At 46.5% G+C, this 27,959-nt stretch overlaps 10 protein-coding genes across 10 annotated transcripts; 4 read left to right on the top strand and 6 right to left on the bottom strand.

The window, feature by feature from the left end:
* Positions 1-1,042: 1,042 nt before the first annotated feature.
* JR316_0010267 (uncharacterized protein) lies at positions 1,043-1,875 on the bottom strand (the record flags this gene model as incomplete). Its single annotated transcript, XM_047895937.1, has 2 exons — positions 1,043-1,785; positions 1,851-1,875. The coding sequence occupies 2 exons, from the start codon at positions 1,873-1,875 to the stop codon at positions 1,043-1,045; spliced, it is 768 nt and encodes a 255-aa protein (XP_047745656.1).
* Positions 1,876-3,860: 1,985 nt separating this feature from the next.
* On the bottom strand, positions 3,861-4,964 carry JR316_0010268 (uncharacterized protein; the record flags this gene model as incomplete). Its single annotated transcript, XM_047895938.1, has 2 exons — positions 3,861-4,215; positions 4,264-4,964. The coding sequence occupies 2 exons, from the start codon at positions 4,962-4,964 to the stop codon at positions 3,861-3,863; spliced, it is 1,056 nt and encodes a 351-aa protein (XP_047745657.1).
* Positions 4,965-5,974: 1,010 nt separating this feature from the next.
* JR316_0010269 (uncharacterized protein) lies at positions 5,975-7,639 on the top strand (the record flags this gene model as incomplete). Its single annotated transcript, XM_047895939.1, has 4 exons — positions 5,975-6,074; positions 6,133-6,522; positions 6,575-7,528; positions 7,575-7,639. The coding sequence occupies 4 exons, from the start codon at positions 5,975-5,977 to the stop codon at positions 7,637-7,639; spliced, it is 1,509 nt and encodes a 502-aa protein (XP_047745658.1).
* A 489-nt stretch (positions 7,640-8,128) lies between these two features.
* Positions 8,129-9,190, top strand: JR316_0010270 (uncharacterized protein; the record flags this gene model as incomplete). Its single annotated transcript, XM_047895940.1, has 3 exons — positions 8,129-8,197; positions 8,258-8,735; positions 9,045-9,190. 3 exons carry the CDS (start codon positions 8,129-8,131, stop codon positions 9,188-9,190), a joined length of 693 nt encoding a protein of 230 aa, XP_047745659.1.
* A 1,044-nt stretch (positions 9,191-10,234) lies between these two features.
* JR316_0010271 (uncharacterized protein) lies at positions 10,235-11,200 on the bottom strand (the record flags this gene model as incomplete). Its single annotated transcript, XM_047895941.1, has 4 exons — positions 10,235-10,708; positions 10,768-10,866; positions 10,918-11,076; positions 11,138-11,200. The coding sequence occupies 4 exons, from the start codon at positions 11,198-11,200 to the stop codon at positions 10,235-10,237; spliced, it is 795 nt and encodes a 264-aa protein (XP_047745660.1).
* A 1,022-nt stretch (positions 11,201-12,222) lies between these two features.
* JR316_0010272 (uncharacterized protein) lies at positions 12,223-13,918 on the bottom strand (the record flags this gene model as incomplete). The annotated part of the gene is made up of 2 exons (XM_047895942.1): positions 12,223-13,605; positions 13,670-13,918. The coding sequence occupies 2 exons, from the start codon at positions 13,916-13,918 to the stop codon at positions 12,223-12,225; spliced, it is 1,632 nt and encodes a 543-aa protein (XP_047745661.1).
* A 1,219-nt stretch (positions 13,919-15,137) lies between these two features.
* JR316_0010273 (Cell number regulator 7) lies at positions 15,138-15,737 on the bottom strand (the record flags this gene model as incomplete). The annotated part of the gene is made up of 3 exons (XM_047895943.1): positions 15,138-15,290; positions 15,350-15,516; positions 15,593-15,737. The coding sequence occupies 3 exons, from the start codon at positions 15,735-15,737 to the stop codon at positions 15,138-15,140; spliced, it is 465 nt and encodes a 154-aa protein (XP_047745662.1).
* A 3,332-nt stretch (positions 15,738-19,069) lies between these two features.
* Positions 19,070-20,898, top strand: JR316_0010274 (putative aldose 1-epimerase; the record flags this gene model as incomplete). Its single annotated transcript, XM_047895944.1, has 11 exons — positions 19,070-19,162; positions 19,219-19,359; positions 19,414-19,466; positions 19,517-19,539; positions 19,593-19,673; positions 19,848-19,924; positions 19,986-20,051; positions 20,107-20,338; positions 20,410-20,500; positions 20,563-20,744; positions 20,843-20,898. The coding sequence occupies 11 exons, from the start codon at positions 19,070-19,072 to the stop codon at positions 20,896-20,898; spliced, it is 1,095 nt and encodes a 364-aa protein (XP_047745663.1).
* A 2,476-nt stretch (positions 20,899-23,374) lies between these two features.
* Positions 23,375-25,350, top strand: JR316_0010275 (Eukaryotic translation initiation factor 3 subunit G; the record flags this gene model as incomplete). The annotated part of the gene is made up of 8 exons (XM_047895945.1): positions 23,375-23,498; positions 23,558-23,633; positions 23,970-24,084; positions 24,313-24,399; positions 24,451-24,621; positions 24,671-24,821; positions 24,873-25,268; positions 25,328-25,350. 8 exons carry the CDS (start codon positions 23,375-23,377, stop codon positions 25,348-25,350), a joined length of 1,143 nt encoding a protein of 380 aa, XP_047745664.1.
* A 166-nt stretch (positions 25,351-25,516) lies between these two features.
* On the bottom strand, positions 25,517-27,657 carry JR316_0010276 (Cytochrome P450 monooxygenase 98; the record flags this gene model as incomplete). Its single annotated transcript, XM_047895946.1, has 11 exons — positions 25,517-25,601; positions 25,662-25,805; positions 25,862-25,990; positions 26,045-26,126; positions 26,181-26,203; positions 26,254-26,431; positions 26,486-26,603; positions 26,654-26,918; positions 26,976-27,164; positions 27,295-27,403; positions 27,462-27,657. The coding sequence occupies 11 exons, from the start codon at positions 27,655-27,657 to the stop codon at positions 25,517-25,519; spliced, it is 1,518 nt and encodes a 505-aa protein (XP_047745665.1).
* Positions 27,658-27,959: the final 302 nt, after the last annotated feature.

The following is a 27,959-nucleotide window of genomic DNA, read 5'->3' on the forward strand; positions in this document are numbered from 1 at the left end:
ATTGCCTGAGTTGACCTCTCCAGAGGTGGCTCTGGATAATCAATATGTCCATTTTCCTCATGGCGGTTACGATACCCTAGGGTCCATTTTGTTATTCGTGCGTGGTTCGTCAAAAGTGCAGTTGATTACGGCACTAGGTAGTGTAATGGAATGCATTGTGCCTTTCCACAGCAGTGAGTATTGACCCGTGGCTTCTACCGACTGATCTCATTGATATAATACACTTACATGCAGCCGCGGTCATGAACGTCATTACATATGAAAAGGCGTACTGTCTCTATCCACTGGCCACTTTGGCTAGGAGACTCTCGTTGTTGAAGTCAAACATGATGGCTCGTCGAACCCAGAATGCAGTCATAAAATATCACCACAGGGGTTATGGTATTGCTTTTTCAATTCCGGATCCAGCAACGTGGATGATGCTCAGTCCAACAATGCAAGACAAATTGATCGAGAAAATTGACGACCTTATCATTAGTTATCCACGGGAAGAAGGAGGCGAGGAAACAATTCCGGTGCGATATATAACGAGAGGGACTCGTATGTTCCCAATGGGGGGCCGTCGGGTTGGCGATGCATTATGTTGGACTTACACACTCGAAAAAACAAATTTCCCCACAGGCCCATCTGTGTTTGAAGCGAATACGTGGTATTTCTGGTATGACAGGTACAGGCGTGTTATGTTGGAGTTTACAACACTGCGAGGGGAAGGCCTCAAATTTTGCTACACAACCCAATCGGAGGTTCTTTGGAGAATCATCAACGAAAGGTGCGAGGGTACTGTGTGGAGAAGGAACGGACCGTAAGCATAGTGCTCTGTTTTAATTGTAATGAAGTTAGCTGACGCTTAGATACCAGTAAGCGAGACGCCAATGTGCTTAAGGTTGTTAAAAAGTTCAGCGTTCGCCCACAAAGATTATGGGCACATTAGGTTGCAATATTAATTATATCAGTGTAAAGTACATGTTCAATACAAGCTGGTGAACACGTTATATTTCAAAAATACCGTAATCCTCAAGTACATCTGGATGTTTGCAAAGTTTTAGATCGTTATTGCTCGACGGAAAGTCTTAGAGAACCCACGAATTTGGTCACTTTGTAAGTCAATCACAGCGCCATTCGGGGACCCAGACTGGCCCGCGAGACGCCAAACAATATCATACTGTTGCATAGGGGACGCGCCAACATATGAGTTGTCCAAAGGAATGAATAATATGGTGTCCAATGACATTCCTCGGGGGTGCTCCAGGAAGGAGCGAACAGTATTATCGCATGAGGGTTGCAGAATGAAATTGTGACGGTGAAGGAGTTCCCCAATGACTTCATTGTCCGATCTCCTATAAAGAATGACGCCTTGGTTTCTCGGCAAATACTCCGGATACAAGCATACCGCGCCCTGGGGTGTTATGAAGTTCATGCCAAACGTCGTGCTGAAATTGAACACAGGCAAAAATGGGACATGATTTCTGGATATTGTAACCGTAATCTGGCGTCCGGATTCAAAGTTACAGTAGTAGCTGTGTTCGGTCCAAACTGATTGCTCGTTGTCTGAGTGGAAGGTTTGCAAATATTCATATCCGTGTCGCACACAAAAGACGTGCACACGAGAACGACCAGTCTGACTAACAGACAGAGAGAGGTTATGAGGAGTAATATCTTCACCCGTGAAAAATGCGAGCGCGGATGCCCCTGTAATAACAGAGCTGGACCACTTCAAGAAATATAGGAAGTCGTCCACACTACCTACGCCGAAGGGTCGTATGATGTCGTGAACTTTTTGCCTTGCTGTGAATAAAAACGTGCTTGAGAAAACCGCGTCATTGAAAAGTACATATGGAAAATGCATGTACCTGTGCGAGCGGACTGTGTCGCCATCATAGAAGAGAGGATGTGGGGTGCTCGAGTAGTTTCACTGCAGAGACATATCAATTATATAAGTGGTAATCTGGTCAAGACTGACGTAATCAGATACCTATAATCTAATCAGATGTTCAATCTATTCCAATTGGTTTTTGTGTCTCGGACTGGCGAGGCGTCATGACGGTGATGTTGAGGAAGGTCCTTGTCTCCGAGTCTTAACGTTGACTACCTATGGCTGACTTCCCATCGTCATATGAAGGTAAGTTTGGGTTTTATTGTAATAGGCGTCTTATAACACTTTGCCAGCTATTTCAAGACTAGCAGACCTGCTTAGTCCATACGACGTCGGCACCGTACCTGGTTTCTTGCGCTTTTTAAAGTGGTCTAACAGTGTTTTGATTGATAATGGGGCTCTAATGTTTTTCACGCATCTGGACCTGCCAAACAACGACATCAATATTAGCGTTTCTGAGGCTAACGAGTACCGAGTCGATGCGTTCTGCTACAACCACGGTTATGTTTTGGTGGATAGAACGGATGACAATAGACCAAGTTCTTACATCCAGCGCGTCTCTGTGTTCCGCCATCCAACGTCAACGGTGTCTATAATCATCACAGTCTCGGCATCATCATTAAATTTCCTTCCAATCTTCTCAGCAGCATCAACTCTCCACATGAACTTCATTAGCCATGAGGGAGCTGTCTGCCTGTATCCAGACCTACTCAACAACAAATCGGCAGTTATTCAATTTGCGCAACGTGATGATGAGCCTCTCATCTCGTCGTACCGATCTTACGGATTCAACTTGCGCCATCAGGGCTCTTCACGGGATCACTATTGCATGAAGTCACCAAAATCGCTGACTGGTAACAACGTACTCTTTATCCCTTTCTCAGCGGACGGCGAGTCGGCCGCGCCATGCCACAACGCTTTCGGAGTGACCGACGTGATTTGGAGGCTTGGTGGACAATGTTGTGATGACCATGCACGGATTGCCACAGTAATTGATGTGCCATCGAAGAACATATGTAAGTTTTCTATTGTCACTATAAGGTCCATCTCCTAACCAGTCGACACAGGTACATATAATGGAAAGGGGCTTTGCATAATGTAGAGACATAATTAGTAGTAGAAATAAATTGCATATTGGCTGGGTTCCGGTGTGCGCCGGACCGTTGTTCGACGTCCCAACACCAGCAAGGCCCGAATTGGCGAAGCCAATCTTTTATGACAATTACATGACAATTAACATAGTACAATATTATGGCAACAACCTAGCTAACATGTTAGATAGCCACATGACAGTTAGGTGCCCATCGTGTTATTAGTAGGCTGCGTGTGGGCGGGAACAACACGTTCCCAAGTTTCGCGGGCAATACAGAGTCGACGGTAGACCGTACAACAAACGTACATCACGCAACACAGCCTCGTCTGGACGATCTCCCCTGTTTACATCTATTTCCCACAAGCTCTCCCACGACGATCGAAGTTGTTCATGGCGCATAAAAAGTATATGGATTTTGTGCTTCAAGAAAGGTCAGTTCTACATGAGTAAAAAGTTGTATGTATATATGTATATATAGGGGTTACGCCTATGATAGGAAGATGATGTTACATCGCATTTCCTCGCGTCCTATCTTGTATTCCCTCGTGTCACATCAAACACATCAACAAAAATGGATCGAAGGATCGATGGTAACATAGACTGAGAGGAGAACACGGTGGAACTTGTACGAGAAAGCCCCCGGGCGAAGAGGCGAGGTACAAAACAATGAGTGGGAGAGGATAGTGTGTGTGAGAGCTGCCGGGGGCGGACAGCAGGAAACATGAATCAAGAGGTGTCGCACAAATCAAATAACAAAAAGATGAGAGTGATCGCAAGAAAGGAATGGAGGGGAGGGTACAAAGCTAGATCGATTATGACAACAAGACGGAGAGTTGTGATGTAAGGTTGCAAGGAGCGTGGTGTGGTTTCGGTGTGGTCCAGTGAAATGTTGAATCATGTCGACAGAGGCTCGCCAGCGGACTTAAGCTCCTGATCCAACGTCTGCACTTTGGCCTTTGGTGGTCCAAAATTCAATAGCTTCGGCCGAATGGCTGCCGTCAAATCGTGTTCCTCGTCCTCCCCTTCGTCGCCGCTGATGGATGGCGAGCGTTTACGGTTCCTGGTAGCTCGTACTGGCTTCTTGCCCTTTCCACGACGAGCTTCGGGGAAGAGAAGCTTTGGAGGACAGTTGAGAGCGGGGGAGTAGTCCGGGTGGTCAATAGGGAGCTTGGATTCAGGAGGAGGCGAATAAGCCCGGCCTTCTTGGTGATTGAAAAGCGGGTTATTGAAGACGCGCCTAACACCCCGGCTACAGGTCATTTAGTACGAATCCAAAAGTAAGCATGAGATCACGTACAAAACATAGGTCAAATTGGGACGTTCCAAAGGAGTCGGTGTTTTGGGGCTGGTCGTGGCACTCCTGGAATTGAGTTGCTTCTGAGGGGTTACTAGGAATGGGTTGTCAGGCGAGTCGCGCAGCGTTAACGCGGCCTTCTTGGTTTGTGACCGCGTCCTAGGAGTGAAGGGGGGAGAAGGGGACTCTGTAAGTTCTGGGTCCGAGACAGGCGACACCGCGACGGCTGTTTTGCGATTTGACGGCGGTGGCGAAACAGGGGCCACGTCCACTTCTGTCTCCGTCTGTGCCAGCAGACGTCGATATAATAAAGGCACTCCATGATTCTTGGACGAGCTGCCGCTCTTCGACGAACCTCCGGTCAACGTCGCGTTCAGACCCGCTGAACCTGTACCACTACCAAGCCAGAAAGCCTCTTCGTTGTCCTCTACAGCATCTCCTGTCCTCCTCTTCTTGTTCTTGTGCTTCTGATGGATGCCAGCCTCGATCGCATCGTTATCGTCATCACTGGACAAGACCGCATGTTCGTGTGCGTCACTGTCGCTGTCGCTATCGCACGAGCCCCTGGATCTTCCTCGAGTGTGTCTTCGATGTGTTCGAGGTGGTGTAGGCAGCGACGCTGTCGATGCTGATCGTTTCAGAGGTCGGCGAGGCACAACAGGTATCGGGATCGCCTGTGCTGGGACTGGAACTGGAAGTGGCATTTCTTCCTGGTCCAGCATACAAAATTTGGGTTTTTTTCGCGTAATGTGTGGTTATATATCGTCTTTAGATTTTAAAGGGTCTTGTCGTTGATGTCAAAGAAAGATTTAGAGGTTGCGCTGGAGATGTGAGATTGTAAAGAGACCAAACCAAAACCAACCTTGCCTGGGCCAACAACAATGGCCCTTTTCTGAAAACAACAATCAACAAAATAACACAGCCACGAGTACCTCTGACTGATCTGATCTTACTTTTTCAAAGTCCGCAAAAGCCTCTCCCCCGAACACTTTCTTTTGAGTTTGGTTCCAATATTTCCGGCAACATATCCGCCGGACAAGCTCAGTCTTGCTCACTTAGTACAAACGTCTCCATAATCTCAACTATCATGCCTCGCCCGTCATTTCTTCTTGAAAGTGGATGTTTCAAGTACTTCCACAAGGCACTACTTTCTTTGAACACCTTCAGTGGCCAAACAAACGTAATTGGGAGCAAGAAGCCACCGGGATCCCAATAAGCGGAAGTAATTGGGACAATGCATTATCTTCCAACAATGCGGGTGTCAATTGTGATAAAAAATAAATCGTCGAGCATGTCTGTCCCTTCAAGTGTGCTATCCCTCCTCGATGACATCGACTCTTCTTCCACGCGATATTCTGCTGTCCATCATCGACATTTACAATAACAATGGGGACATAGAGATGCTCAAGACGTGGTCCCTTGTTAATTTTGACTTTTTTTCCATCTGTCGCCCCCACATATACCGGACATTTGACATGCGAAGCTATCTGAGCCACGAAATAAACAAATCAGACCGTCAATTAGTCGCCGCGTCCCAAAAAATCTTTACAAATTTCCACCGGTTCATCGTCTCCAACCAGCACCTCGCGCCTTTCATACGCGTCGTCCATGTCACTCAACCTGGATCCTCAGACTACATGCGTTATCTCTTGCACAGTCTTATCTGCGAACAACCAGCTTTTTCTGAGGTTGTTCCACTGCTGCCCAACCTCCAATGCTTCGGATTGCATTTCCCCGAACAAATTTCATGGCCGAGCTTTTCACGCCGGGTAGAACAAACGCTTTCCGAATTGTGCGGCAGAGACAACTTGAAGGTGCTACATCTTTCTGGAATCAGACGGTTTCCTGTTGGACTGCTCAATCGATGTACAGACTCGCTTGAGGAGTTACACCTCAACAAAGTGATGATAGCTGAATCCAGCCCAGCGCCCTCGCTTGTCGGCAGGGCTCACGCCTCAATGCACAATTCCGAAGTTGACGATGAAGAAGGCTTACACTCTTCATCTGATTTCAAGCCCTTATATCTTGTCAAAGCTTCGTTGATATCAACTCAATTGTCAATGTTCACCTCTAGCCACCCCGTGCTCAGGATCAACCTTTCTCGTCTAACAGATCTGACTATCAGTTTCGCCTACAACACCTTGAATGAAGCATGGCGAATTATATCACTTTGCAAAGAGACTCTGCAGCGACTCAGCATCAGCCAGTCGGACCATGCCGAAGGAGAAAGGTTATTCTCACCAACTACGTTTTTTGACACCAGTGCGTTGCAAAACTTTTTTCTTACATAGCAAATCCACTGACATGGTAGCAGGACTCGTTGAACCCCAGCAAAAGTCCATAACGATCTCTTCCACTTGCGCGACGCTTGGACATCTTACATCCCTCGAGCACCTCACGCTCCATATTGTTATTCCAATGGTCAAGACACGCGACGCAATGGCAATCATGGTGGAAGAGTGGTGTGCGCTTCTTGAAACCGTCCAGCCGGATTCAGCTATCAGGACTGTAACGATTAACCTCGACATCCAGTGGATGCGCCCATCCAAGCTATCGATATTCTGCTCACCATTCCCAATTAACTCTGACTTAGACACCACGGAAGGATTTGATTCAGAAGGGAAGGGAAAAGAAAAGGAGCTAGCTCAGCGAAATGTGCTAGCTTGCCTTGACGATATTCTGGCTGGACGAGGGACTTTCCCGAGGCTTTCTGCAGTGAGAATGTTTATCCTAGTTGCAAGGGAGCATACAGTTCCTCGGGGTGTACGAACTCCAACGGCTGAGCTAGAGCATGGACACAACTCGTCAGAGGTATCGGAAGCCAATGCAGGCATAGACAACTTGGACCAAAACTCTTCTGGGTCCGTATTACGGGACATCTTGATGGACGGTCACAGCATGGAACAAAACTCTTCTGGGTCCGTATTGCGGGACATCTTGATGGACAGTCACAACATGGACCAAAACTCTTCTGGGTCCTTATTACGGGACATCTTGATGGACAGTCACAACATGGACCAAAACTCTTCTGGGTCCTTATTGCGGGACATCTTGATGGACAGTCACAACATGGACCAAAACTCTTCTGGGTCCTTATTGCGGGACATCTTGATGGACAGTCACAACATTGCACGTCCGAATTTGCACTGGTATAAACAACGGAAAAGGGCACGGGCACGGGCAAGGCCGTTTACGTTCGAGGAAATCGAGGCTTCCGTGAAGGGGATGATGGGCCAGACGAAGACGCGTCTTGAAGAGGGAAATGCTGGTGTGTTTGAAGTAGTAGTTCGCGTAGATAATTGAAGCCGTAGTAGAGATTCTAGATGAGATTCTGGTCGATTCCAATTATGTTGTCTCGAATTTTTTCTACGACGAGTAACTTCCGTTAGGTTTGCTTCCGCCACAGAAAAATGGGAAGCTCACAGAAGTATTTGTTGCGCAGGCATTATAATTGACAGCAATCTTAGCGCCGACCATTTTAGTATGATAGTAGTCTTATCATTTTTCAGGGTTGAAACCATCAAACCTATGTTTTCTTGTAAAAAAACGGCTTACAATGCTAGTTCTGAATGTATTGCTAAGAATAAGAATGCTGCGGTGAACAGATCAGATCACTTCCCATTGGTTGCGCAATGAAATTTTTTCAGACGAGTACCTGCGCAAGTACGCTGGTAGAGACTGAAATAGAAATAATGGAAGCATAGCAAGCGCCCGTTCTCGGAGATCTTCATTTGCCGGTTCTATTATGGGCACCAAATGTAAGAAGTGCAGAAATTATGAGGCACATAAATGCACGAAAGGAATGCTACCTTGTCTTCAGGCAGCTTGCTCAATCAACCTTAGCAGTCGCTAACTATCCGGCACTATCATGAAAGTAACAGGCAACGTGCTGCTCTTTCTTTCATTCTTTACACCATTGATTGTCGCTGGCCCAGTCGTAAGTACAACCGAAATGATCGTCAATGAGAACACAGACTTACATCAAACGATATTCCAGCGGCGCACGACGGATACCTGCGGAGATCCCTCTCTCGCAGTGACCTTCATCCAAGGGTTCAGCCGGAGCCTGACAGCGCACAACGTCAACTTCCGCGCCGACTTCGTCAACGCAAACACACAGAACACCGGCGATGTCGAGTACGAATTTCAAGGCGAGATGTTCCGCGCGTGGAAGACGCCGCAGGTGAACACCGTCCCCCTCTTCCGCATGGGCAGCGACACGCTCGCTTCGGATATCATCCTGGCCACCTCCACCACCACTGATCCGCCAACCGTCCCAGGGTTCCCGGTAAACTTCGGGCTCATTGGGTATGTTTATGCAACGCAGATCTGTGATAGCGTCCCGCTCTTCCAGGTCAGCTTGGCTTCGAGGACTGATCATTGGGTCACGACGGATGCCAGCGAAAGGGACGCCCTGGTGAGTTTTGGTTGGGCTGATGAAGGGACGGTTGCATTCGTATTGCCGCCCTATTCCAGTGAGTCGTTCTTGAGAACCAGCATGTTTGTAATTTGACTGAGTGCATATGGAATAGCCTAAGTTAAGCGCAATGTGTGAAGGAAGATCAGGGGACTGGTGGTGAGGCAATTGAGTGTAGTAAACGTACAAGTCCGGGGTATGACGTCGGATTAAGGAGTAACAGGCGTTTTTCTTTCACCTTTCACGTTCAAGCCTATCAAGCAGTCGATTGACGGGCACCTCGATACTTCAAACAAAAGACAATGTTGCGGTCCATGCATGAAGCCTCGAAGAACATATGTCCATAAGTTTTGTCAACACTTCGTAGAACAACCAGAGGTGTACAAGGGCTCGAATGAATGTCGCTCCTGTCGGGAAAGTGACAAATTGAGGCAGCTTTCAGACGGACTACCTGCGAAGTGCCGCCTAGAAGACTTCAAAACCAATCCCGACATCAATACTTTGCGGCCTTAACTTTGACAAATGTCGCTGGAAAAACAAAACATCCAAAGCCTGGCCCAACATAGTGGGTCCGCCACCCCCACTTATAATATTGTGGGGAGATAGAATATCACACTGCGCCTCCGGTCTTGACATGTCCAGGGCAGAGCAGATAGGAACAGGACTCAGGAGTTAGCACTGTGAGAGTTGAACGGCAAGGCACAGGTTCACGCTCGTCCAAACGCACATGGGCCCGTGTCCTTCGAAAGGAAAAAAAAACAAAGAGTACGCATGTGACGAACCCAATGACATTCAATTTTAAGTTACTTGGTTTCTAGGCCTGCGACAGCGTAATTAGCAGGAATGAAGACAAACATGGCATTTTGGAAGCACCGATTAAAACGTAGGATATCTGTCCTGAGAAACTGCGATTGATTGCACCGGATTGCACCATTGATTGAAGTTCATGGGAAGCTCGAAAGCGATAGCGGGGAAGAGAGGCTGTAATCCCATAAGGTCTTGCATAGAAAGTCTACTCGAGGCCGAGGGAGGAGCCATGTCCGTCGAACAGCAAAAAATTATGCAAGTCAGGACCAAGTAAGGACAAGAAAAGCGATCGTCGCTTGGGGTTATGTATTAATTTTTGAAATTGCTCCTGATCTCCGGGGCCGATGTTAGGAAAGTTGAAACACGTGTCGCGACGCGAAAAACTGAAAATGACCACCTGAAACGGCATATTAGGGATTGAAATTTGCACGGAGCAGGAATTGAAATTGAGGGTGCACCCATGGGGAGCCATACTATATACATGATCAGAAGTGGAATGAAGAGAGAAACATATTTTTGTTATTGTAGAATGAGGGGGAAATTGCATGCAAATGTCAGAGCGAAAGGACAACGACGACGATAAGATGAGGAATAACAGAGAAAGAAAAAGAGGCCTCGGCGAAGAGGGTGGAACCTGGCAGTGAACAGTGAACCCCGAAAAAGAAAAAAAATAGAAACGATCCTAAAATAGTACACAAATGGGGAACAAGAAGAAATAGCATAGGAGTAAAAAAAGTTATGATCCAGGGTTCACGATTCGACGTGTTGGACAGGGATCGAAGGTCTATTTTTCCGGGAGAATCTAAGGGTAAAGTTCTTGGCCTTGGACAGCCAGCCCGTGCTGCTGCCACCGGCACCGTTGACAACTTTGGGAGGAGGTATTGTCAACCTCGACGATTGGTGACGCAGAGAGCCAGCAGCCTGAATGCTCGTACGGCGCGAGCGCGTCACTACGGCACCATCTTCCTCGCGCTCGGATTCGACCGTCGCTTCTTGGACAGAGACGTCGATTATGACAGTGGATTCCATATTTTGCACACCCCTGGGCGGGGGGATCACGCCCGTGGACTGAGACCGGCTGAGCCGCCGTGGAATCATTTTGGACGAGATACTTGGACGGCCTGCGATATGGTGCATCTGGGTGACGTGGTTGTCGTCTTCCGTATGAGCGTGGTCGTTCGAGTATGCAGACGCGCCTGAGGCTATGGAATCCGTGCTACCGTTCTACACCATATGTAAGGGACTTGAAGAAGAACAATTCGCGACGAAGGGAATTTACATACTGCTATTTGTGCCTGGTAAAAGGGAGAGTTGGAGGTGATTTTCATCAGCGTAGGCGTTGTCGGTCCTTTCGTCTCCGCCGTTGACATCTCCTCCGGGAGCTGCGGGGGTTGTTTAAGCGGTGTACCGACTAGGGGGGTGAGCGTACGCACCTGCCCAATCCGAGAAATTGAAATACTACCCCGCCGTCTTTCTCTAATCCTTTTGATGGCAAGTGAACTGGTAGGGCGTTCCGGCGAGTCGTCAGAATTAGGGGCCATGAGTTGCTCCTGGGCCTTGCGCTCGCTCTCTTCCTCCAGTTGCTGGAATATCTGTTCGAGGGGACAAACACTGTTAATACTTGCACAACCACAGACCGACGAGCAACCGCACCTTTTCCAGCGGTTCGAGTTTTCCGTCCATCACAGTGATACGCTCGAATCCAGAATCAACCATGTAGCAAGAAATACGCGTCAAGTGGGGGGGATATGGTTTGCTGTGGTATGTTGGATGTTATTGTTCAGAAGAGACCACAAACATTAGTTTGGGCACATGTCCTGTCTGAATCCTGGGATGAACAAGAGCGCACTTTGCAAGGATTCTAGACACCCACGTTGCCATTTCTGTCGCCGGTTCGGACTCCGCCGCGTATCTTATTGGACTTCTGATGAACTCGTCCACGGTTCATATTCCGTGATGCATCATCCAAATGAGCAGTCACCGCAGTCCAAACTGGTATAAGAGCTTTGCCTTGTACTTTGGGACATGTCCCCTTTCATTTTGAGACGGTTGGTATAGTATCTCTTAATAGCACCAGTAACTGGTCGGACAACAATCGTCCTGCAGCTCAAATTTACTACTAAAAACCCGGAGAGTAGCGTCGAAGGAGTTAGTGATGGAATCCTGGATATCTCATCATGAGGCCTGTCTGCCCGAGTTCTTCACACATTGGACCTTCCATTTTCGATGAGAACCTTTAAGGCAGCCAGTAGGGTTTTGTGCATACCTAACTGGTTGAATTGTTTGAACGGGGTCAATACAACGAACTCGGCGTCGAAATAGTGTATTGAAATTTAAAACTTGGAACTTTGGCGAAGCGATTATTGATTTAGTTGCATTTTCATGAATTTATACAGAAAAACGCACCCTGAAAGTCTGCGATGTAGGATAAGAGGGTAACGAACAACTATTTGACTATCAATGGCGTCAATGTACCTGCCGTAGACTAAGAAGAACGTGGATTGTGGCGTTACTGTACCAACAAACTACAGTACTTGAGCACAAAGGGAAAGATCTCATGCAAGGCTGCTTCTAGCTATCATTGAAAATGAACATCCACCTCTTTGGTTAGATTGCTGAGAGATGGACCAAGTAGTTCGCCACCAGAGGACAAATAACGAAGGTATGAACGTACACGCTAGTATATTAATTAGCGACGCCTTGTGCCTTGGATTGCTGTCATTAAATGGTATCAGGGTCTATTTGCCTGGAGAATCAGGTCTTGGTATCCGTATCCTGGCGATGAGTGCCTCATCGCGTCCCTCGTTCATTGCCCTGACCTCTTGCAATAATCGTGTCAACTCCATCGTGCGCCCGTTTCCTTCTGGAAGGGGTGGAACATTATACACCGCATCATCTTCCTCCTCTTCTTCCTCTGATTCAGACCCCCACCCATCGCTGTCCCCATCCTCTTCATCGCTTTCTTCCTGCTCGTCCTGCGGCAGCGTACCAAGCGTCTGCCCTGTACAATCTTCCAACCTAATCCCATTCCCCACACATGCGTTCCACCACTTATTCCACCGCTCATACCCACCATTCTCCATGGACGGGCCGTCCGAATGGTTCAAATCATTGAGCATCGTCCGGCTAAGCGCCCTTACCCTCGTCAACTTGGGGAAATTGCGTCTAGTGAGCGCCGCGACATTCCGGTCATTCGATCTCTGCGTGACCCGCGTCATGATCGGGTCGGCGGAGGGTGCGGCTGTATAGCCCACCCCGAACGCAGAGCAGAGGCCGTGGAGCCCTATTGTCGTGATATTGGAATGGGGGTGCTTCACGAGGTCCGTCGCCGTGTTAGTGTGCGGTGGCGCCGGCCAGTCGGCGTTGAATGTGAATGTTGTGAGGTTGGGGCACAGGTCCAGGACGGCTGGCACGTCAACGGGGCTACAGTTGAGGTCGAGGAGGGCCAAAGACAGACCGTGCGCTTTGACAAACTCGAGAACGTCCGGTACGTCGTGCACGCTCTTGCCTGAGTCGACAGAGAATACGCGCAACGAGGGCAGCTCCCACCCTGCCGCGTGTTCGATGAGTTCCTCAACGTAGCCGCGCAGCGAGAGCTGCTGCAAGAAGGGCAGCTTTAGCGGCAGATTAGATGCCGCACCGAGGTTCGCGCATTCCTGCCCAACGGGTACTGCACTGTCTACATCGATATGGGTCGCGATGACGTTAGGGAGGGCCGCCAGTGCCCAGATCACCTTCGCGATCGACTCCCCTGGAACATTCCACTGGACAGTATGCAATTTCTTGGAAGAGTACATCGCCAATGCGTCGGCTACTGGACCAAATGCAGCTCCCATCGGCCTTTCGACGACGAAAATCTCGAGGTTGGGGCAGTGGCGTATGATGGATACAAGGGTATCCTCAAGGTCCTGAAGAGTGAGTCCTTTGGTGGGATGAAACTGTGAGACATGGATCCGCCGCGTCCACCATCCAATGGAAGAAGTCACAGTTGTGGTCGTGGATGCCGATTTGTCGAGGATGGCACATAGCGGAACCAACTTTGATGGATCGCTGAAGTAGAGACAACGGAAAAGAAATTCAGATCCCACTGCCCGCCACTGACGACAGGTAGATATAATAGCCTAACATAAATTCCGGATTCAGTTCTATCAGAGGTTTTCGCTGCAAAGCAGATCTCGAATTTACCATCTTTGTAGCATAGCTCCTGCTTTGTAGTAGATTCATGGCTTGTTGCGGTGATCGCAACCTCCAACTTGCAGATTCCAAGGACCACCTGCGACTAATTGGAAGTGTATCAAATTCACCTCCAACTTTGTCCTGGTACCAAGCAGATTCCGCCATAACCGTTGGGAACCCTTGTTGGAAAAGTATGTCTTCATCAGCGGCGAGGTCGAATATTTGGGACCATATTTCGTCAGGAAGCGTTGAGATCATGATGGTAGGAAGTAAGTCTGAGGTTTTGGATCATGGAAAAGGCAGAGTGTGCCCCACCGAAGGTTGGAATCGAACAAGAACAGAAACATGCAACCCGTCAGGAGGTTCGAATATTTCGCGCGATTTGATACTGTCACGTGGGGCTACCCGACGCGACGCGAACTTCACGCGCCTCATGGCATACCCTAAATCAAATCCAATTTGATTATACAGTTGAACCCCTCTTAACCCATACCTCTCGGTGGACGGCTCAGGGTATGGGTTATCAGGGGTTATGGGTTTCAGGAGGTATGCTAAAAACAGGCCTGAAAATTCGCGAAAAAATCGTTAAAAATACACAAAAAATTCCTCGATGATAAGACGGATACCAATTAGATACATTTAAGGTACTACTAGCTATGATCTAAAATAATCAGTTACTACAGTATCTTTCATTGTTCTGGCTCTTCAAGGTGCAGTTTTCTATTTAATGAGTCCAAAAGTGTTTCAATTGTACGGACAGTACGATTGTCCATGTCGCTGATGTATTTGGTAAGAACAGAGCGGGGTTGAAAAATTCTTTGCCGAATGATTGCCGAATTTTCCAAGCCAGTGTGTTGAGCCTCCGGCAAATTTTTTTCATTTTTTGTAGCTACGAGGAGGTTTCAGTGGTACATTACCCAAATAAGCCACCGGCGTACTAAATTTTGACACAAAAGTAAAGGTCCCAGCCTATATATGGTAGGTAAAACCTATGGGTTTTGAGAGCGAAGGGTTATGGGTTATGGGTTATTGCGGACTTATGGGTTATGGTGTGCAATTCCCTGCGAACCAAGTTGGTGGACAGCTGATGCTATGGGTTACCAGGGGTTATGGGTTTTGAGAGGTATGGGTTAAGAGGGGTTCAACTGTACTTATCAAAGCGAACTTTGTGAAAAATTGAGAGGAGAAAAAGGACACTGGCAAGAGCCATTCTTCATGCCTCGTGTATCATCTACAACCACTGTGAAGGTTCTTCTTAACTCCGCGGCCTGCTCATCCTTACTGGCGAAGTTGGCGCGAGGTTCAAAAATCAAACTTCATTTAAGCACGAAGATCGCTCGAGAATCAATTTACAATCACATATTAAATGAGGAGATCAGAAATCCTACAAGGCGAGACGTAATATCCCAGACGGGTATACAAATTACAAGAGAAAAAAAGCTCAAGGCAAAAAAAAGAAAAGAAAAGGTTTGTAAGCTCAGCCTTGCTTGTGGCAGGTGTTCTCCTCGAGCTCGATCTCGCGGGACTCTTGCGTGAGCTCACAAGGTGTGCAGCAGAAGGCAGAGCAGCAGTCGCCCACTCCACCGCCACCGATGTTGTATCGTCCTCTGATGCTGCTTCGGTTCATCATCTGTCAAGTATGCTTTTAGAACGAAGCAAATTGAGGACATAGACTATCACAATATTTACCTGCATGATCCATCCAAATCCAAACATAGAGATGCAGCCGTGAATCATACAGTCCGATGTGCAGAAACCGCCGCGTTCGGGGTCAGGGTAGCCCTTAGTGTGGAGATGCTCATAACGGCGCTTTACTTGGCCGTAGGTGATACAAGGACAGCAGCATGCAACGATGCCTGAAGACAACAAAGAAAGTAAGTCAGTTAGTTAGCTTTCCGTGCATCAGTTCCACGACAAGAAAGAGAGACGTACATGTTCCGGCGTCGCCGCAACAATCAAAAAGGCCGTGACTCCAATCGCGGGTGCCGTCGCTGCTGACTGGGACATTATTGGCATTCCTGTTACCACCATGAACTTGCATGCCAGGGTTGGCCATGGGCTGCTGTGTGTATGCCATTTTGACGACCTCGGTGGACGGGGTTTAGGTGTTTTACGGGGTTTTTGTGAAGAATGTCACTTTGGCAGGTCCAAGCGCCCTTATATACGGCCCAAGCACTGGTCCCTACATTAGATCCGTTTTGGCAAATTGTGCGTGGAAGACGACCAATACGTAAGCAGCCTCATGTAGCATAGCGCTGAGACTCATCAACAATTGGGTTGTCAAACAAGATCATCATTCACAAATACAGGGGTACGTGAATAACGAAAGGAGATTCCCATGGGCGTGCTGTGAAGAGGATTGGATGATGTTTCAATCAGTATCACTTTCGAACAACAATGTATACATTTCCTTATGTGACACTCGCATAATCCAGCCCTGGATGCCATAGTTTTTATCAGTACCCACCGCAAACGGCTAGAAGAGGTGGATCGTTTCAAGAATATCCTCAACCCAAGCCTGGGTTAGCGATTAAAAATCGTGCTACGAAGTACTAATCCTTGAAAAACAGTGACACAGCCTAGAGCTGATACGGCTGTTCAGCAATTCAACGGTATCCAGGTTGCAACCTCGAAGTCAAGTCGCAGGCTTTACAACGACATTCTAACGGCAATTGCGATATGCCTCCGGTCTATAATTATAGATCTACATAAAGGGACCGCGAATAGGCGAGACGTCACAAACGCTTATTCGTGCGGCATACCTACAGGGTGCGAGAGGCAGTGAAACCCCCAACACCGCCATTTGAATACGGAGACCATTGGTTCTAGTCTCTTCCCAACAAACTATATTGGGTCAAATTTGAGCCTTGATAAGTCTGTTATTACTTTTGCACATACTAGTTTAACATAGCCATATTTTGGCCAAGAACAAGCTTCTCGTATCCGCAAGCTTGAGGTAAATCCTGCAAAACACTATAACGAGGCATGACTCATGAGGCCTGCCCAAGACCTGCCTCATGTTAACAGATATTACGAGCGGAGAATAAGCGAGGACAGCCAATATTGTCAATCCTGCGTTTGTTTCGGGGGCTCCATCAGGGCGCCCAACAGAAATGTCGATGGAGCGAACTTGGGCGCTATACACGCCGTCCCACGCCGGCTCGCGCTGTCGCTATCGAATGTTCAAACCTCAAATGATCATTGCTGAACATCCCAGCTATCGCAAACCCACATCAGTCGAGGATCATACTTTCCGGCTTATTCAAAGGCCCTTCGTGGTGGTATATATAGCTCCAGGCGATCAAGAACAAGTGAGTTCTTGGCCGGTTACGCTGTTAACCATACTCCGCATCCACTCCATCTTATACACCCTTCCCATGAATTTTGTTTTGACAGAGCAACGCCGCTGATGGATGTTGTCTCTGCAACTTCCTTAGGTTATTAACAGAGCACAAAAAAGAACATATCATTATATCTGTTATTTGATAGTTAAATGCCAGTTTCATTCGCAATTGAAATGTAAATGCGGTGTCTGACGTAGAACTTCAATTTGAGCGGTCGATGTCGGTCAATTCGGGGCAATAGGTAACGATAGTTTGCGATAATTGTCGAGGTTTCGAGAACAGGTTTGAGTTACAGTATCGTAGCGGAGACCCAGTTAGTATAAGACCCCAAAGTAACCTTTTCGAAGCTCTCGGGTACAAAAAAAAAGAGAAACAGGGAATTCAGGGTGGCAGGTACAGGCGATAGGAGATGATTCAAAAAACCAAGATACGAAAAAAGACAAGTGTTTGAAAATCATATTTATAAATTACAAACCTTGTACAGTTCTCCGCGTGAATAATTGGTCTCCGACAGTTAACTAGTGAGCCAAGTTCAAACTCAGACGGAAAGTTGAAAATTACATAAGAGTCAATTCCTACGGAATTATTCAAATGATGGTATCTCAACTTTGATGGCTGATGGGAACAATTCTCACATCCCAAAAATAGAAATGTGTGACACATTGGCGAAACACATCTAAAAATGTGCCCAGCGGCCGCCTGTGTAAGCTATCTATCCTTTTGCATTTGTTACTGTTCTTTGAACCATTTTTCCAATGCCTGGAGGATAGTTGAAGAATAAATTACTTTATATAAGCAATTGACTATTAGCAAGTGTATATAAAATGTAATAAATGTAGAAGATATAAACAAATATAAAGTAATTAAACGAGTGAAAAATGTAAAATCGGAAGTCACAACACTTCAGTAAATGCTCCTAAACCTTCAAGCTGAATTCTAACCCATTCAGAACAAACATCTACCTCTGTAAGTTCTAAATAAGTATCAATAGAACTTTGATCATTCTTTAAAATGCTGTATTTCATTTAACTACATTGAATACACATGTATAATATGTTTAGAGCTTGTGAATGTGATGGAAAAAAGGTGAACGTAGGGCAAAAACATTGAAATTGCGAGGTTACACACAATAATCAGTCGTGGATCAGCCGTGTGACTGAAATGTGACGCCTACCCAAATTGGGACGTGAGAATTGTTCCCATCAGCCATCAAATTTGAGAATACCATCATTTGAATAATTCCGTAGGAATTATAAACTCTTCTTTGTTCTCGACCGCCATCTTACCGCCGTCGGCGTCACCTACCCACAAAATCCAACGCACCTCGCAAAAATAACCTTGAAGTGGGCCCGGAAGCGGGAGTACAATGCACTGTAAATCCTCTCAATTCTCACATATCTAGTATCTGCTGCTAAATGATGTGACACGTTGCTCAGGATTCCGCCAGGCGGGACTCAAATGGAATTTGAATATTATGATATTGTTTTTTGCTTCATGATTCACTCGATAGAACTACCGAGTGACTCCGAATACTCATCCAAAGTGTTGATGTACTCAGATAATTCGAGTCATCGACTCCCATCAATAATTTTAACTACAAGAGTTGGATTGTCAATCCAAACCTGCGCATAAATTGTGGTGCTCGACATATTTTCGACGCATCATGTGGGCATGAATCAAAGTTGACGGCTCGTTCTTCTTGTCTGTGCTAGTGCACCCATCAATTTTCCGTCTTTCTCCGCACACTTCATAGATGGTCACCTGGTCGCTGGCACAAAGGCAAGGATTCTTGATTTCTCCGAGGCATACAGTTGAGCCATTGACTCCTTCATTTCATGGCCGGTGGAGCAATAGAAAGGTATCTTGAGACTACAAAGGAGAAATTGGTGTGATATTCCTTGGCCTTAAACTGTTTTATGATCACGCAGTCACCATAATCTTTTCGCTAACGGCCTTTTTTCTGCATAAATATAGGATACCCTAACATATAAATTCCCTAGTGTAGGCAATAAACAGCCAACGCAACCTTGTTACAGAGCTGCTTTTACTGTTAACTAGTCTAACGATGATCGGGGAACTCTTTACTATCACCCTCGTCCTTGCCATAGTGACAGTGACCTGGGCTGATTTGTCACCACCCAAACCCTCTGCAGCATGGGTATGTACTCTACCATTATGTTCACAACGATTGAATAATATCTCTCTACCTTTCAGCCTTTCGATGTAACCGAAATCAAGGCACCAGATGGCTCTATAACTGCAAAGTTTGTCTCTCTAGGTGCAACGCTTACAGAACTTTGGGTAAAGGATAGAGAAGGAAAATTCAGGGACGTGGTCTTAGGATACGATGATAATGTAAGTCGAGAATGGGATTTTAGGAACCCCGTAAAACGACTGACAACTATGCAGTCGCAGCTACTCACTGACCCCGCGCATCCTGTGTTCAATGCAATCGTTGGGAGGTAAGCTACATGTCATGACTGTGATATTACCGACACTGAGCCTATTTTAGATACGCAAATCGGATTAAGAACGGTTAATTTCTCTACCAATACCTCGAAATAGACTATTTATCTCGTCATCGACAGGAACGTTCTCCATCCCCATATCTAAGAACCCAGACCCAAACGCACCGAACACCTACCATATCCCAACCAATGACCAAAACGGTTAGTCACGCGCTCTCGAAGATTATCCGAATATTTACATTGTTCATAGGGCAGGTTTGTCGTCCCAAAATTAACCAGTTGAAACCGCATAGCTGAAGGATTGTACGCGGCTCTTGCAGGTGACGCTTCATGGGGGCATTGTGGGGTGGGATCGTCGTAACTGGACCATTGTAGAGAAGACTCCATCCAGCGTCACGTACAAACATGTCGACAACGCAGATGAAGGATTCCCTGGAGATGTCACCGTCTTTGTGAGGATTTTTGACTTAGCCTGAGAAATACGCTGCTTCATACTAATCTCAATCTTCACAGGCTACTCATACAGTTTCCAACGGAGGCATCCTACGGACCAAGCTACGAGCAACAGCATCGCAAAAGGTAAGTTTTTTTATAATATATATATATCGACTCGCATGAGCTCACGGTTCGTTAGACTCCGATTATGTTGACCCAACACGTATACTGGAACCTTGATGCTTTCCAGCAGGGAAGCAATGACATTTTCAACCATGAGCTGAGACTCGACGCGTCTCGCTACATCGAGCTCGATGATATTGCTATTCCTACAGGAAGATTCACAGATGTTAAAGGAACACCGCTTGATTTTACAAAACAGCAGAAAATTGGTGCAAGATGGAATGAAACTGTTGATTTATGTGGCTCTGGTGCGTGATCATACGGTACATGTATATTTGTTGATGCTTATAACTTCATGTTCCGCGTATCAAATTTATAGGATGCCAAGGGTACAATGGCGGATTTGTGTTCGATCGACCAGACCAAAAGACAAGCAAAGTCTCTCTCCAGAGCCAATTGTCTGGCATCAAGTAAGATTTTCTCCACGGTATCAATCCCATGGTCGATTCCGATGAAGTTGACGATATGATAGAGTGGATATCTCCACGGACCAGCCTGTTGTGGTGGTTTACACTTCATATTGGTTGAATGTACCTCGCAAGGCTATTCACGGTGGGCCATCTCTTAATTATGGTCCAGAAGCCGCAGTAGCTTTGGAGCAACAAGGATATATTGCGGCCATAAACACACCGGAGTGGCATGTAGACCAAATATGTGAGTCTAATGTCTAGATACATCCAAGCGGATACGATTCTTCTCATCGACGTTGATATATAATATATGACTGACGGGGATGCCTTTTTTTTGCTCAGATTACCCTGGGAGAGAGTTCAATTGGAATACAGAGTACAAGTTTTCCACGATTTAATTTCGATCTGGAAAGCTGAAAGACTTCTTGTCGCTGATGTCCTTTCTACGTCATGTACAAATGTATAATTCCAATGGTCACTGTCTGATGTTATTCTCACTGGAATTTATGGAAGATGCTATCAGTTTGCTCCGCATGGCAAGCCGTCCGTTTTCGCGCCCTTGTACGCCTATTCTTAAACTCGACATTGGAGGACCTGCCCGCATAATTCTAAGGCTTCTTAAAACTTAACCGTCCTAGGCCGTGGACCTAACGAGCAATCTGTCTAATGTAGGCAACATCGTAGCATTTTGACGTCCGGTATGACGTCTGAGACTCGAACAGCTAGGAAGTGGTTAACCACCTTCTAAGCTTCGATTTTGACTTCAGCTACTATAGAGTGACAATTTGAAATCGGCTGACATTTTAGTTCCAGCAACCAATAACAAATCAAACGCGTTTCCCCAACGTGTGACTGGACGCAAATCCAACAGAATCTAGCCCATTTGAGTGCCTTTTCTATTTCCTGTTTGGCCAAGCTACTCCAAAATTGTCGAGTCGTCGACTGTCCACGAGCTTCCTCGCGACTTTTGGCCACCAGTAGAGAGAAAATTTGGCATATCGACCAATCATCGTGCGGGGTGTGTATACACAAATACGCGAAGTCTTTGGCGTTGATTCCATATTCTTGGAGGCTCCACTTTGTGCCGGAATCCGTTCCGCTCCTTTCGTCCATTTCATTGCCATCATACGAACATCGGTACACATCGTGCTCTTTTCAAATTTTCTCCTATTTCCAAGCACGAAAACGGGCAAAAGGTTGCCTATGATAGTAACCGTTGAACCGTACTGAACTGAGGACGAAATTGGGCCTGTGGTGACGTACAATCCTTGAAATATCCTCCTTTCCATATCTCCTCGTCTTCGTGACTTTCACGCTACCCCTTTCCCCCTCTTCTTCATCTTGTCCTGGGTGCATTGGAGGGAGGCCCACTTACCCCTGAGCCATGGATGCCGAGCTCACCCAACAAACCTTCAACGCTATTGCGAGGGATTTGTGAGTGTCTGTGCTTGCAATCGTACATGGGTTGAAGGCTGATTCGACGTCGTGTTTGTAGAATGGCCGCCAAAATGTTTTCTCTGGCATCCTGTGGTGAGCTAAGTCCCCCTTCATGAGCTGTGGAATACCCCTAACCTGTAGCCCCTATGCGGTGCAGTGATGCTGTTCTACGATATCGCTCTGACATTTGGAGAAGAAGTCGAGAGAATATGGATGCGGCCATTTTCCCTGTTCACTATCCTTTGGTTTGGGGTGAGCTTCTTGAAAATCGAACGAGTGCTGCGTTGCAATTTGCTAAGCAAATATCAAGAATCGATATATTACCCCTTTGGCGTATATTGTGATCATCGTTTGTGAGTAGTCTCGCAGAAGTTAGCGCAGGGGAAATATTCATGTCGTTGTATAGCGTTCCATGACCCAAGCTGGAGTAAAGAAGTCTGCGATCGTTATGTGCTCTTCCCTGAAGCGTTAAAAACCGTGACAACCTTCATTATCGGTGGTCAGTGTCCCTTTCATTTCTCATAATGGTCATTCTACGCTCACTCTGCACGCGCACGCGTTTCCTCGATACCAGCTGTCTTCATCACTCGAGTCTATGCAATATACTCTCGGAAGATGTGGGTTTTGGTATTTGGTGTCTTTCTATTGGTGGTGGAATTAGGGCTGAAGATCGTGAGTGTTTAACTTACTCATTGAACTAAATGTCTTAATAATTCGGCTTAGTGGTCATTTACCGATGGTGTTTCACTTGATCTCCCTCCAGGTAAGGTCTATCCGCACCAAAACTTTACTCAGCTGATTTGCGCAATTTTACAGGTCTGGTGGGTTGCATCCTGACCGGAAAGCATCATATGTGAGTCTCCTCATTTCATGCCTAGCCTTATTAAACTGAAAAGATATTCACAGGCGAATGGCGTTTACATGGATTGCAGAACTGATCTTTGGTGACTGCATTCCATAAAAATTACAACGGTTGGCTGATCATCTGGCTTGAATAGATACTGTAATGTTCTTCATGACGTTCTGGAGGACAGCCAGGTTCAACCAACAAATGCACGGCAATTCATTATCGCTTTATAAGCTTATTCTGCGAGACGGTGTGTGCAGGAAAGGGAATATCGGAATAGGCGATTAACATGGATTGTACAGGGGTCGTATACTTTGGTGTAATTTTTATCGCGAACCTGGCTACAACTTTGATTTACCTCGTGAGTGTTAATGTTTTTAAAACGGAAAGGCGGACTTGGCTTACACCGTAGTTTACCAGCTTGCACCTGTCAGTAACATTTTTTCGATCAGCTTTCATGAAATGGTTTATTCATTCGTTCTTGCAGCCAAACTTGAAAGCCATCAATGCGAGCTTCAGCACACTGTGAGTACTGGCAGAATGCTTGGATGTATGATATTTTATGGAATTTCTCCAGAATAACCAGCTTAATGGTCTCCCGGTTGATTCTTAATCTCCGACATGCAGGGTCTGTAAGAGAAATTAGAATGGAGAGTTCCCGCCAGCCTGACGGGAGGTGGACATACGAGGTTTATGATGGAAGGCCAGAGACGGGTGAGTGGTCAATTGTACAAGGAGAACGTCACTTATTAATACATGGTCCTCTTATACAGAAGTCGACAACATCAGCGACCTTTTTACCGCTCGAAGAAGCGCTGTGGCATCCAATGCCTCTCTCAACGCTGCAAAGTAATAAATTTGTAGGATCTAGTTTGCATTCAACTCTGTATCTCTTCGTATATCCCAGCCGGACACTAGGTCGTCCGGCCATACCACTGCAATCCGCAACGACAATACCAATCCAGTCCTTTCATTCAAAGAAGCCAACCCATGGACAGATTTTCATTTACTGAAAAATATTAATCTCGGGCTCGCTGCAAGATACCCAAGAAGCATCTTCACAGTTACGTGGTTAACTGGGTGAGGTGCCGCAGGGTGGTGATCGGCGTTGGATTTCAAAAGTTTGAGAGGAGATACGCTCAGGAATTGTTCAAGAATTTTGTTCAGTTTTTTAACCCGTTTAAGGGTGAATTTTGAGAGATATCAGAGAAAAGCAGTCTACAAGCAGTCTACGTTTGAGGCAAGCCGCAAGGTTGCCATTTTTGAGCGTGTCAAGTCAGCGAAGGTCGTAGCCAAGCAAGTACAAACAATACTACTTTTCGTGCTCATTCAAAAATTGAGGTTATAACCCAGACACTATATCCAATGGCTTCATCGTGAGTTTATCTAGACGTACTACCGTTTCATACTGGTTTTTAATCGACTTGTGAAGAGTACCAAAAACATCATGGGCCGACGATGTCGAGGAGCCAGGCAAGTTGGGAGAGGCTTCCTTCTTGATGAAATATCTGATCAATAAACACCAGAGTTGCCCAAAAACGAGGAATTCGTGGATGAAAACGGAGTCAGGACTACCATTGAATATGCTTTCAACGAGGAAGGAAAGATTGTCAAAGTACATGTTGATGTATTCTTCTTTTTGATCTGCACTAAAGGATGATTTCAGACTACCCGACGAACAAAACGCACCCTCCAAAAGTCTGTGGTTGATCATGCTGTCGCCGAAAGGCAGAAGTGGGCGAAGTTTGGGTTGGAGAAAAACAACAAACCAGGGCCAGATAGGGCGACAACAACCGTTGGAGAAAACGTTGTTTTGAAGTTGAGCGCCGGAAACAAAGTGAGCAGAACGTTTGATGGATGCAAGCCTTGCGCTGACGGTCCCGAAGCATGCGGAAACTGAACAGGCTCCGGAAGAAGCTATGAAGAATAAGGTCAAGGCCGCCGGAGCTGGAAAAGTCTCCTGTCGTCTGTGCAAAGGAGACCATTTCACGGCCAAGTGTCCTTACAAAGATACTTTGGGTGGTCTTGAAAACACTGGTTCGCTTTGTCACTTTTTTTTTCTCGATACTGTCTGACACTTACTTCAAGATACTGGAGCGGGCCCAGACGACGATACAGGAGCGGGTCCCGACATCTCAGCACCAGCAGCCGTTGGAGGTAAATACGTCCCTCCCTCAATGCGTGGTGCAGCCGGTGGTGCCCGTGGACCGGGAGAATCAATGCGTGGCGCAGGAGGCAACCGTGACGACCTTCCTACCTTGCGTGTTACCAACATCTCAGAAGATACCCAAGAGAACGATTTGCGAGAATTGTTCGGTGTGTTTGGTAGAGTCGCGAGGGTGTACGTTGGAAGAGACAGGGAGACTGGTGCCGGAAAAGGATTTGCGTTCGTTAGTTTCGAAGACAAGGCAAATGCCCAGAAGGCCATCGACAAGGTACACGGACGTGGATACGACAATCTTATTCTCAGTGTCCAGTGGAGTCGTGAGTCATAACCGAATTATTTGTAAGAAGTATGCTGACCACTATTGTATCGCATTCAGAACCCCGACCAGATGGGAGATAATCTGGATACCAAAATTCCATGCTTAATTTGCTTTCGTTTTGTTGTATTTCTTTCGGCAATACATGATTTGGTTTACGACTTAACCAACCTAACAATGCTATTACCACGTTTATCAACTATGTGCCGCACTGTATTTCTTTCTACCTTCAAGAAGTGTTTGTATGCATCAGTATGAATCAGCTGCAGCTTGTATGAGCATGGTGCACTCCTTCGATCGCGGTTTGATGGTACATTTGAAAGGAAGGGGATGGCTATTGCAGACAGTATCGGTGAGCTTTCTACATAGACAATCTTGCTCTAGGAGAACTAACCATATCAAAGCAGATTCATACTCGACACAAGGCTTGATAGGACGCCCGTCATCATCAATAGCCTCTGTTATATTGAATGTCGCTAGCACTGTCGCGGCAGTCAGCCATAATGCCGATATCGCTATGTGGTTTCCTGGACATAATCTGCAGTGAAGTGAATTAGTCATGTCTTCCGTGTCAAAATCTTACGCTCCACTGACCTACGACCGAAACCAAATGCCATTTCAGCGGGATCGCGAACGTTGGGGTTTAGCTTCCCGTCTTTGATGAAGCGTTCGGGTTTAAATAGAGATGGTTCAGGATAGTCTTCTTCATTGTGCAACATTGCCCTAGAACACGATCAAAGGTGCGTCCTAGGTGATTGTTGTTTGAATGGATCTTACCATGCGTTTCCGATAACCAGGGACCCTTTAGGAATATGGTAACCATTGTATACATCGTCCTCGCTGGAGTAGTGGGGGACACCTGTAAGATCCCATTGGTCTTCAATGCATCATATGAAACACCCGCAAAATTTACCTATTGGTGTGGAGGGCTCCCATCTAGGCCATGTCAACCAGATTATTTCTGCACATTTATAATCAAAACAAACCTGAGTGTTTCTTTCACTAAAGCAGACAAATATGGCAGGTCAGCTTCGTCCGAAAACTCGGGCAGCCTTCCTTGAAGTACACGATCGATTTCTTGCTGTGCTTTTTTCTGGACCTCTGGGAAGCATAGCATTGCGACGAAAAATGTGTGTATGGCAGATATCGTAGTATCGGTAGCGGCTAAAGCAAGTCACTTGACGTTAGATAAACAGGTAAGTAGATTATGCTTCTTACCGGCAAACATGTTGCCAGCTGTATCTTTGATGATTGTGCGCTGATGATCAACGTCCCTGCTTTCGTCTAGATTTTCCAAACACGTCGAAGTAAACGACACTTTTGCACTTCCTGACGCCTGCGAATCATTTCAGTCGGCCAACGCAATAATAAGAGCACAAGACTGACGATATTTTTTAGTGTGGCTGCAAACGGAATCTCGCGCATGTTCTCCTGTACCTTTCTCCATATCCTAGCCTTTTTCTTGAATCCAGCGCCAGGGAAAAATTCCGGCACGTATTTTAGCGCTGGGATCATGTCAACAAGAAATGCACCAGGAATAGCGACTTCGCCGATGCTTTTCACGGCTGCTTCGGAAACGCGGAGATACGGGTCGTTCTTCTCCTGAATATCTAATCCATAGGCCAATGTTAACGCCATTGATCCCAGTGCACTATCGAAAATTCATAAACCATCGCACTGTCATCGAGTGGGGGATATGGATTCTTACTGTCGAGTGATGCTGAGGAAATCTTCGGGCTCTTTCAAAAGACGCGGCAGCATCTTACGCACGGCTTGCATCTGGACAGGCTCGTAGAGATGCGCGTTTCCAACATGAAAGTATTGCTGGAACGCCTTTCGGCGCTCTCTCCAAGGTTCGCCGTACACCATTCCCGACATGAGCCAATCCCAGCCGATCCTAAAGAAAATTGTTTAGAAATATAAAGTTACCCTCAGACACGTACTCACAACTCGCTAAACATGGTCATTTGGGCCCTAGGTCGATGACGTTAGCTATCTGTGCTGAAGGTTGATGAGCTCTGGCGTACCGACTCGAATATATAGACGACCTTTTTTCGAACAAGTCATTGGCCGCTTTGAAGCTATTGAGGATGATGAAGTGGCTACCGGCCACGCTTAAATGTAAAACGTCGGAATCTAAGGCCAGCGGCGTTCTATTAGTCGGCAGATATAGCTGATGATCCACACGACTTACCGAACGTCTTCCCCCACTCTGCATACCTCTTCCATGCAAATGTAGTAGGTACATCGAGCAAATTTCCGAGGAGAAAATGCTTTTTGGGGCCAGGAGGATATGGTAGAGTATAGCGCTTCCTCTTCTGCAGATATAACACTATTCCGGCGAAGAGCGAGGCGGCCAGCAGTATCCCATTTGTAGTTTCAAAAGCCATTAATAAAATAGAACGTTGAAAGGGCAAGATTTCTTCGACATGAAATCTTTTCACCTTTTTATGTCTTGTTGACTACAACTCGAATTCGATTCGAAACGCAACAGCATTTTTGTGATAGAAGATCAGAACAATGCCGTATAGATGTCGTACTCCTTCCCCATGTAATCGAACCCAATGACTGTTCGATTTCAGGGTGAGTGGTGTGTGAAAGTTTTTCATATTGATTCGTTGCTTCTTTCGAAACCCTGCGGAAAACGGGCCTGACAGTATACTTGGCGGGATCCATTCGGTCATTGTAGTGG

The sequence above is a fragment of the Psilocybe cubensis genome, chromosome 9 (assembly GCF_017499595.1).
Source record: "Psilocybe cubensis strain MGC-MH-2018 chromosome 9, whole genome shotgun sequence".
NCBI lineage: Eukaryota > Fungi > Basidiomycota > Agaricomycetes > Agaricales > Agrocybaceae > Psilocybe > Psilocybe cubensis.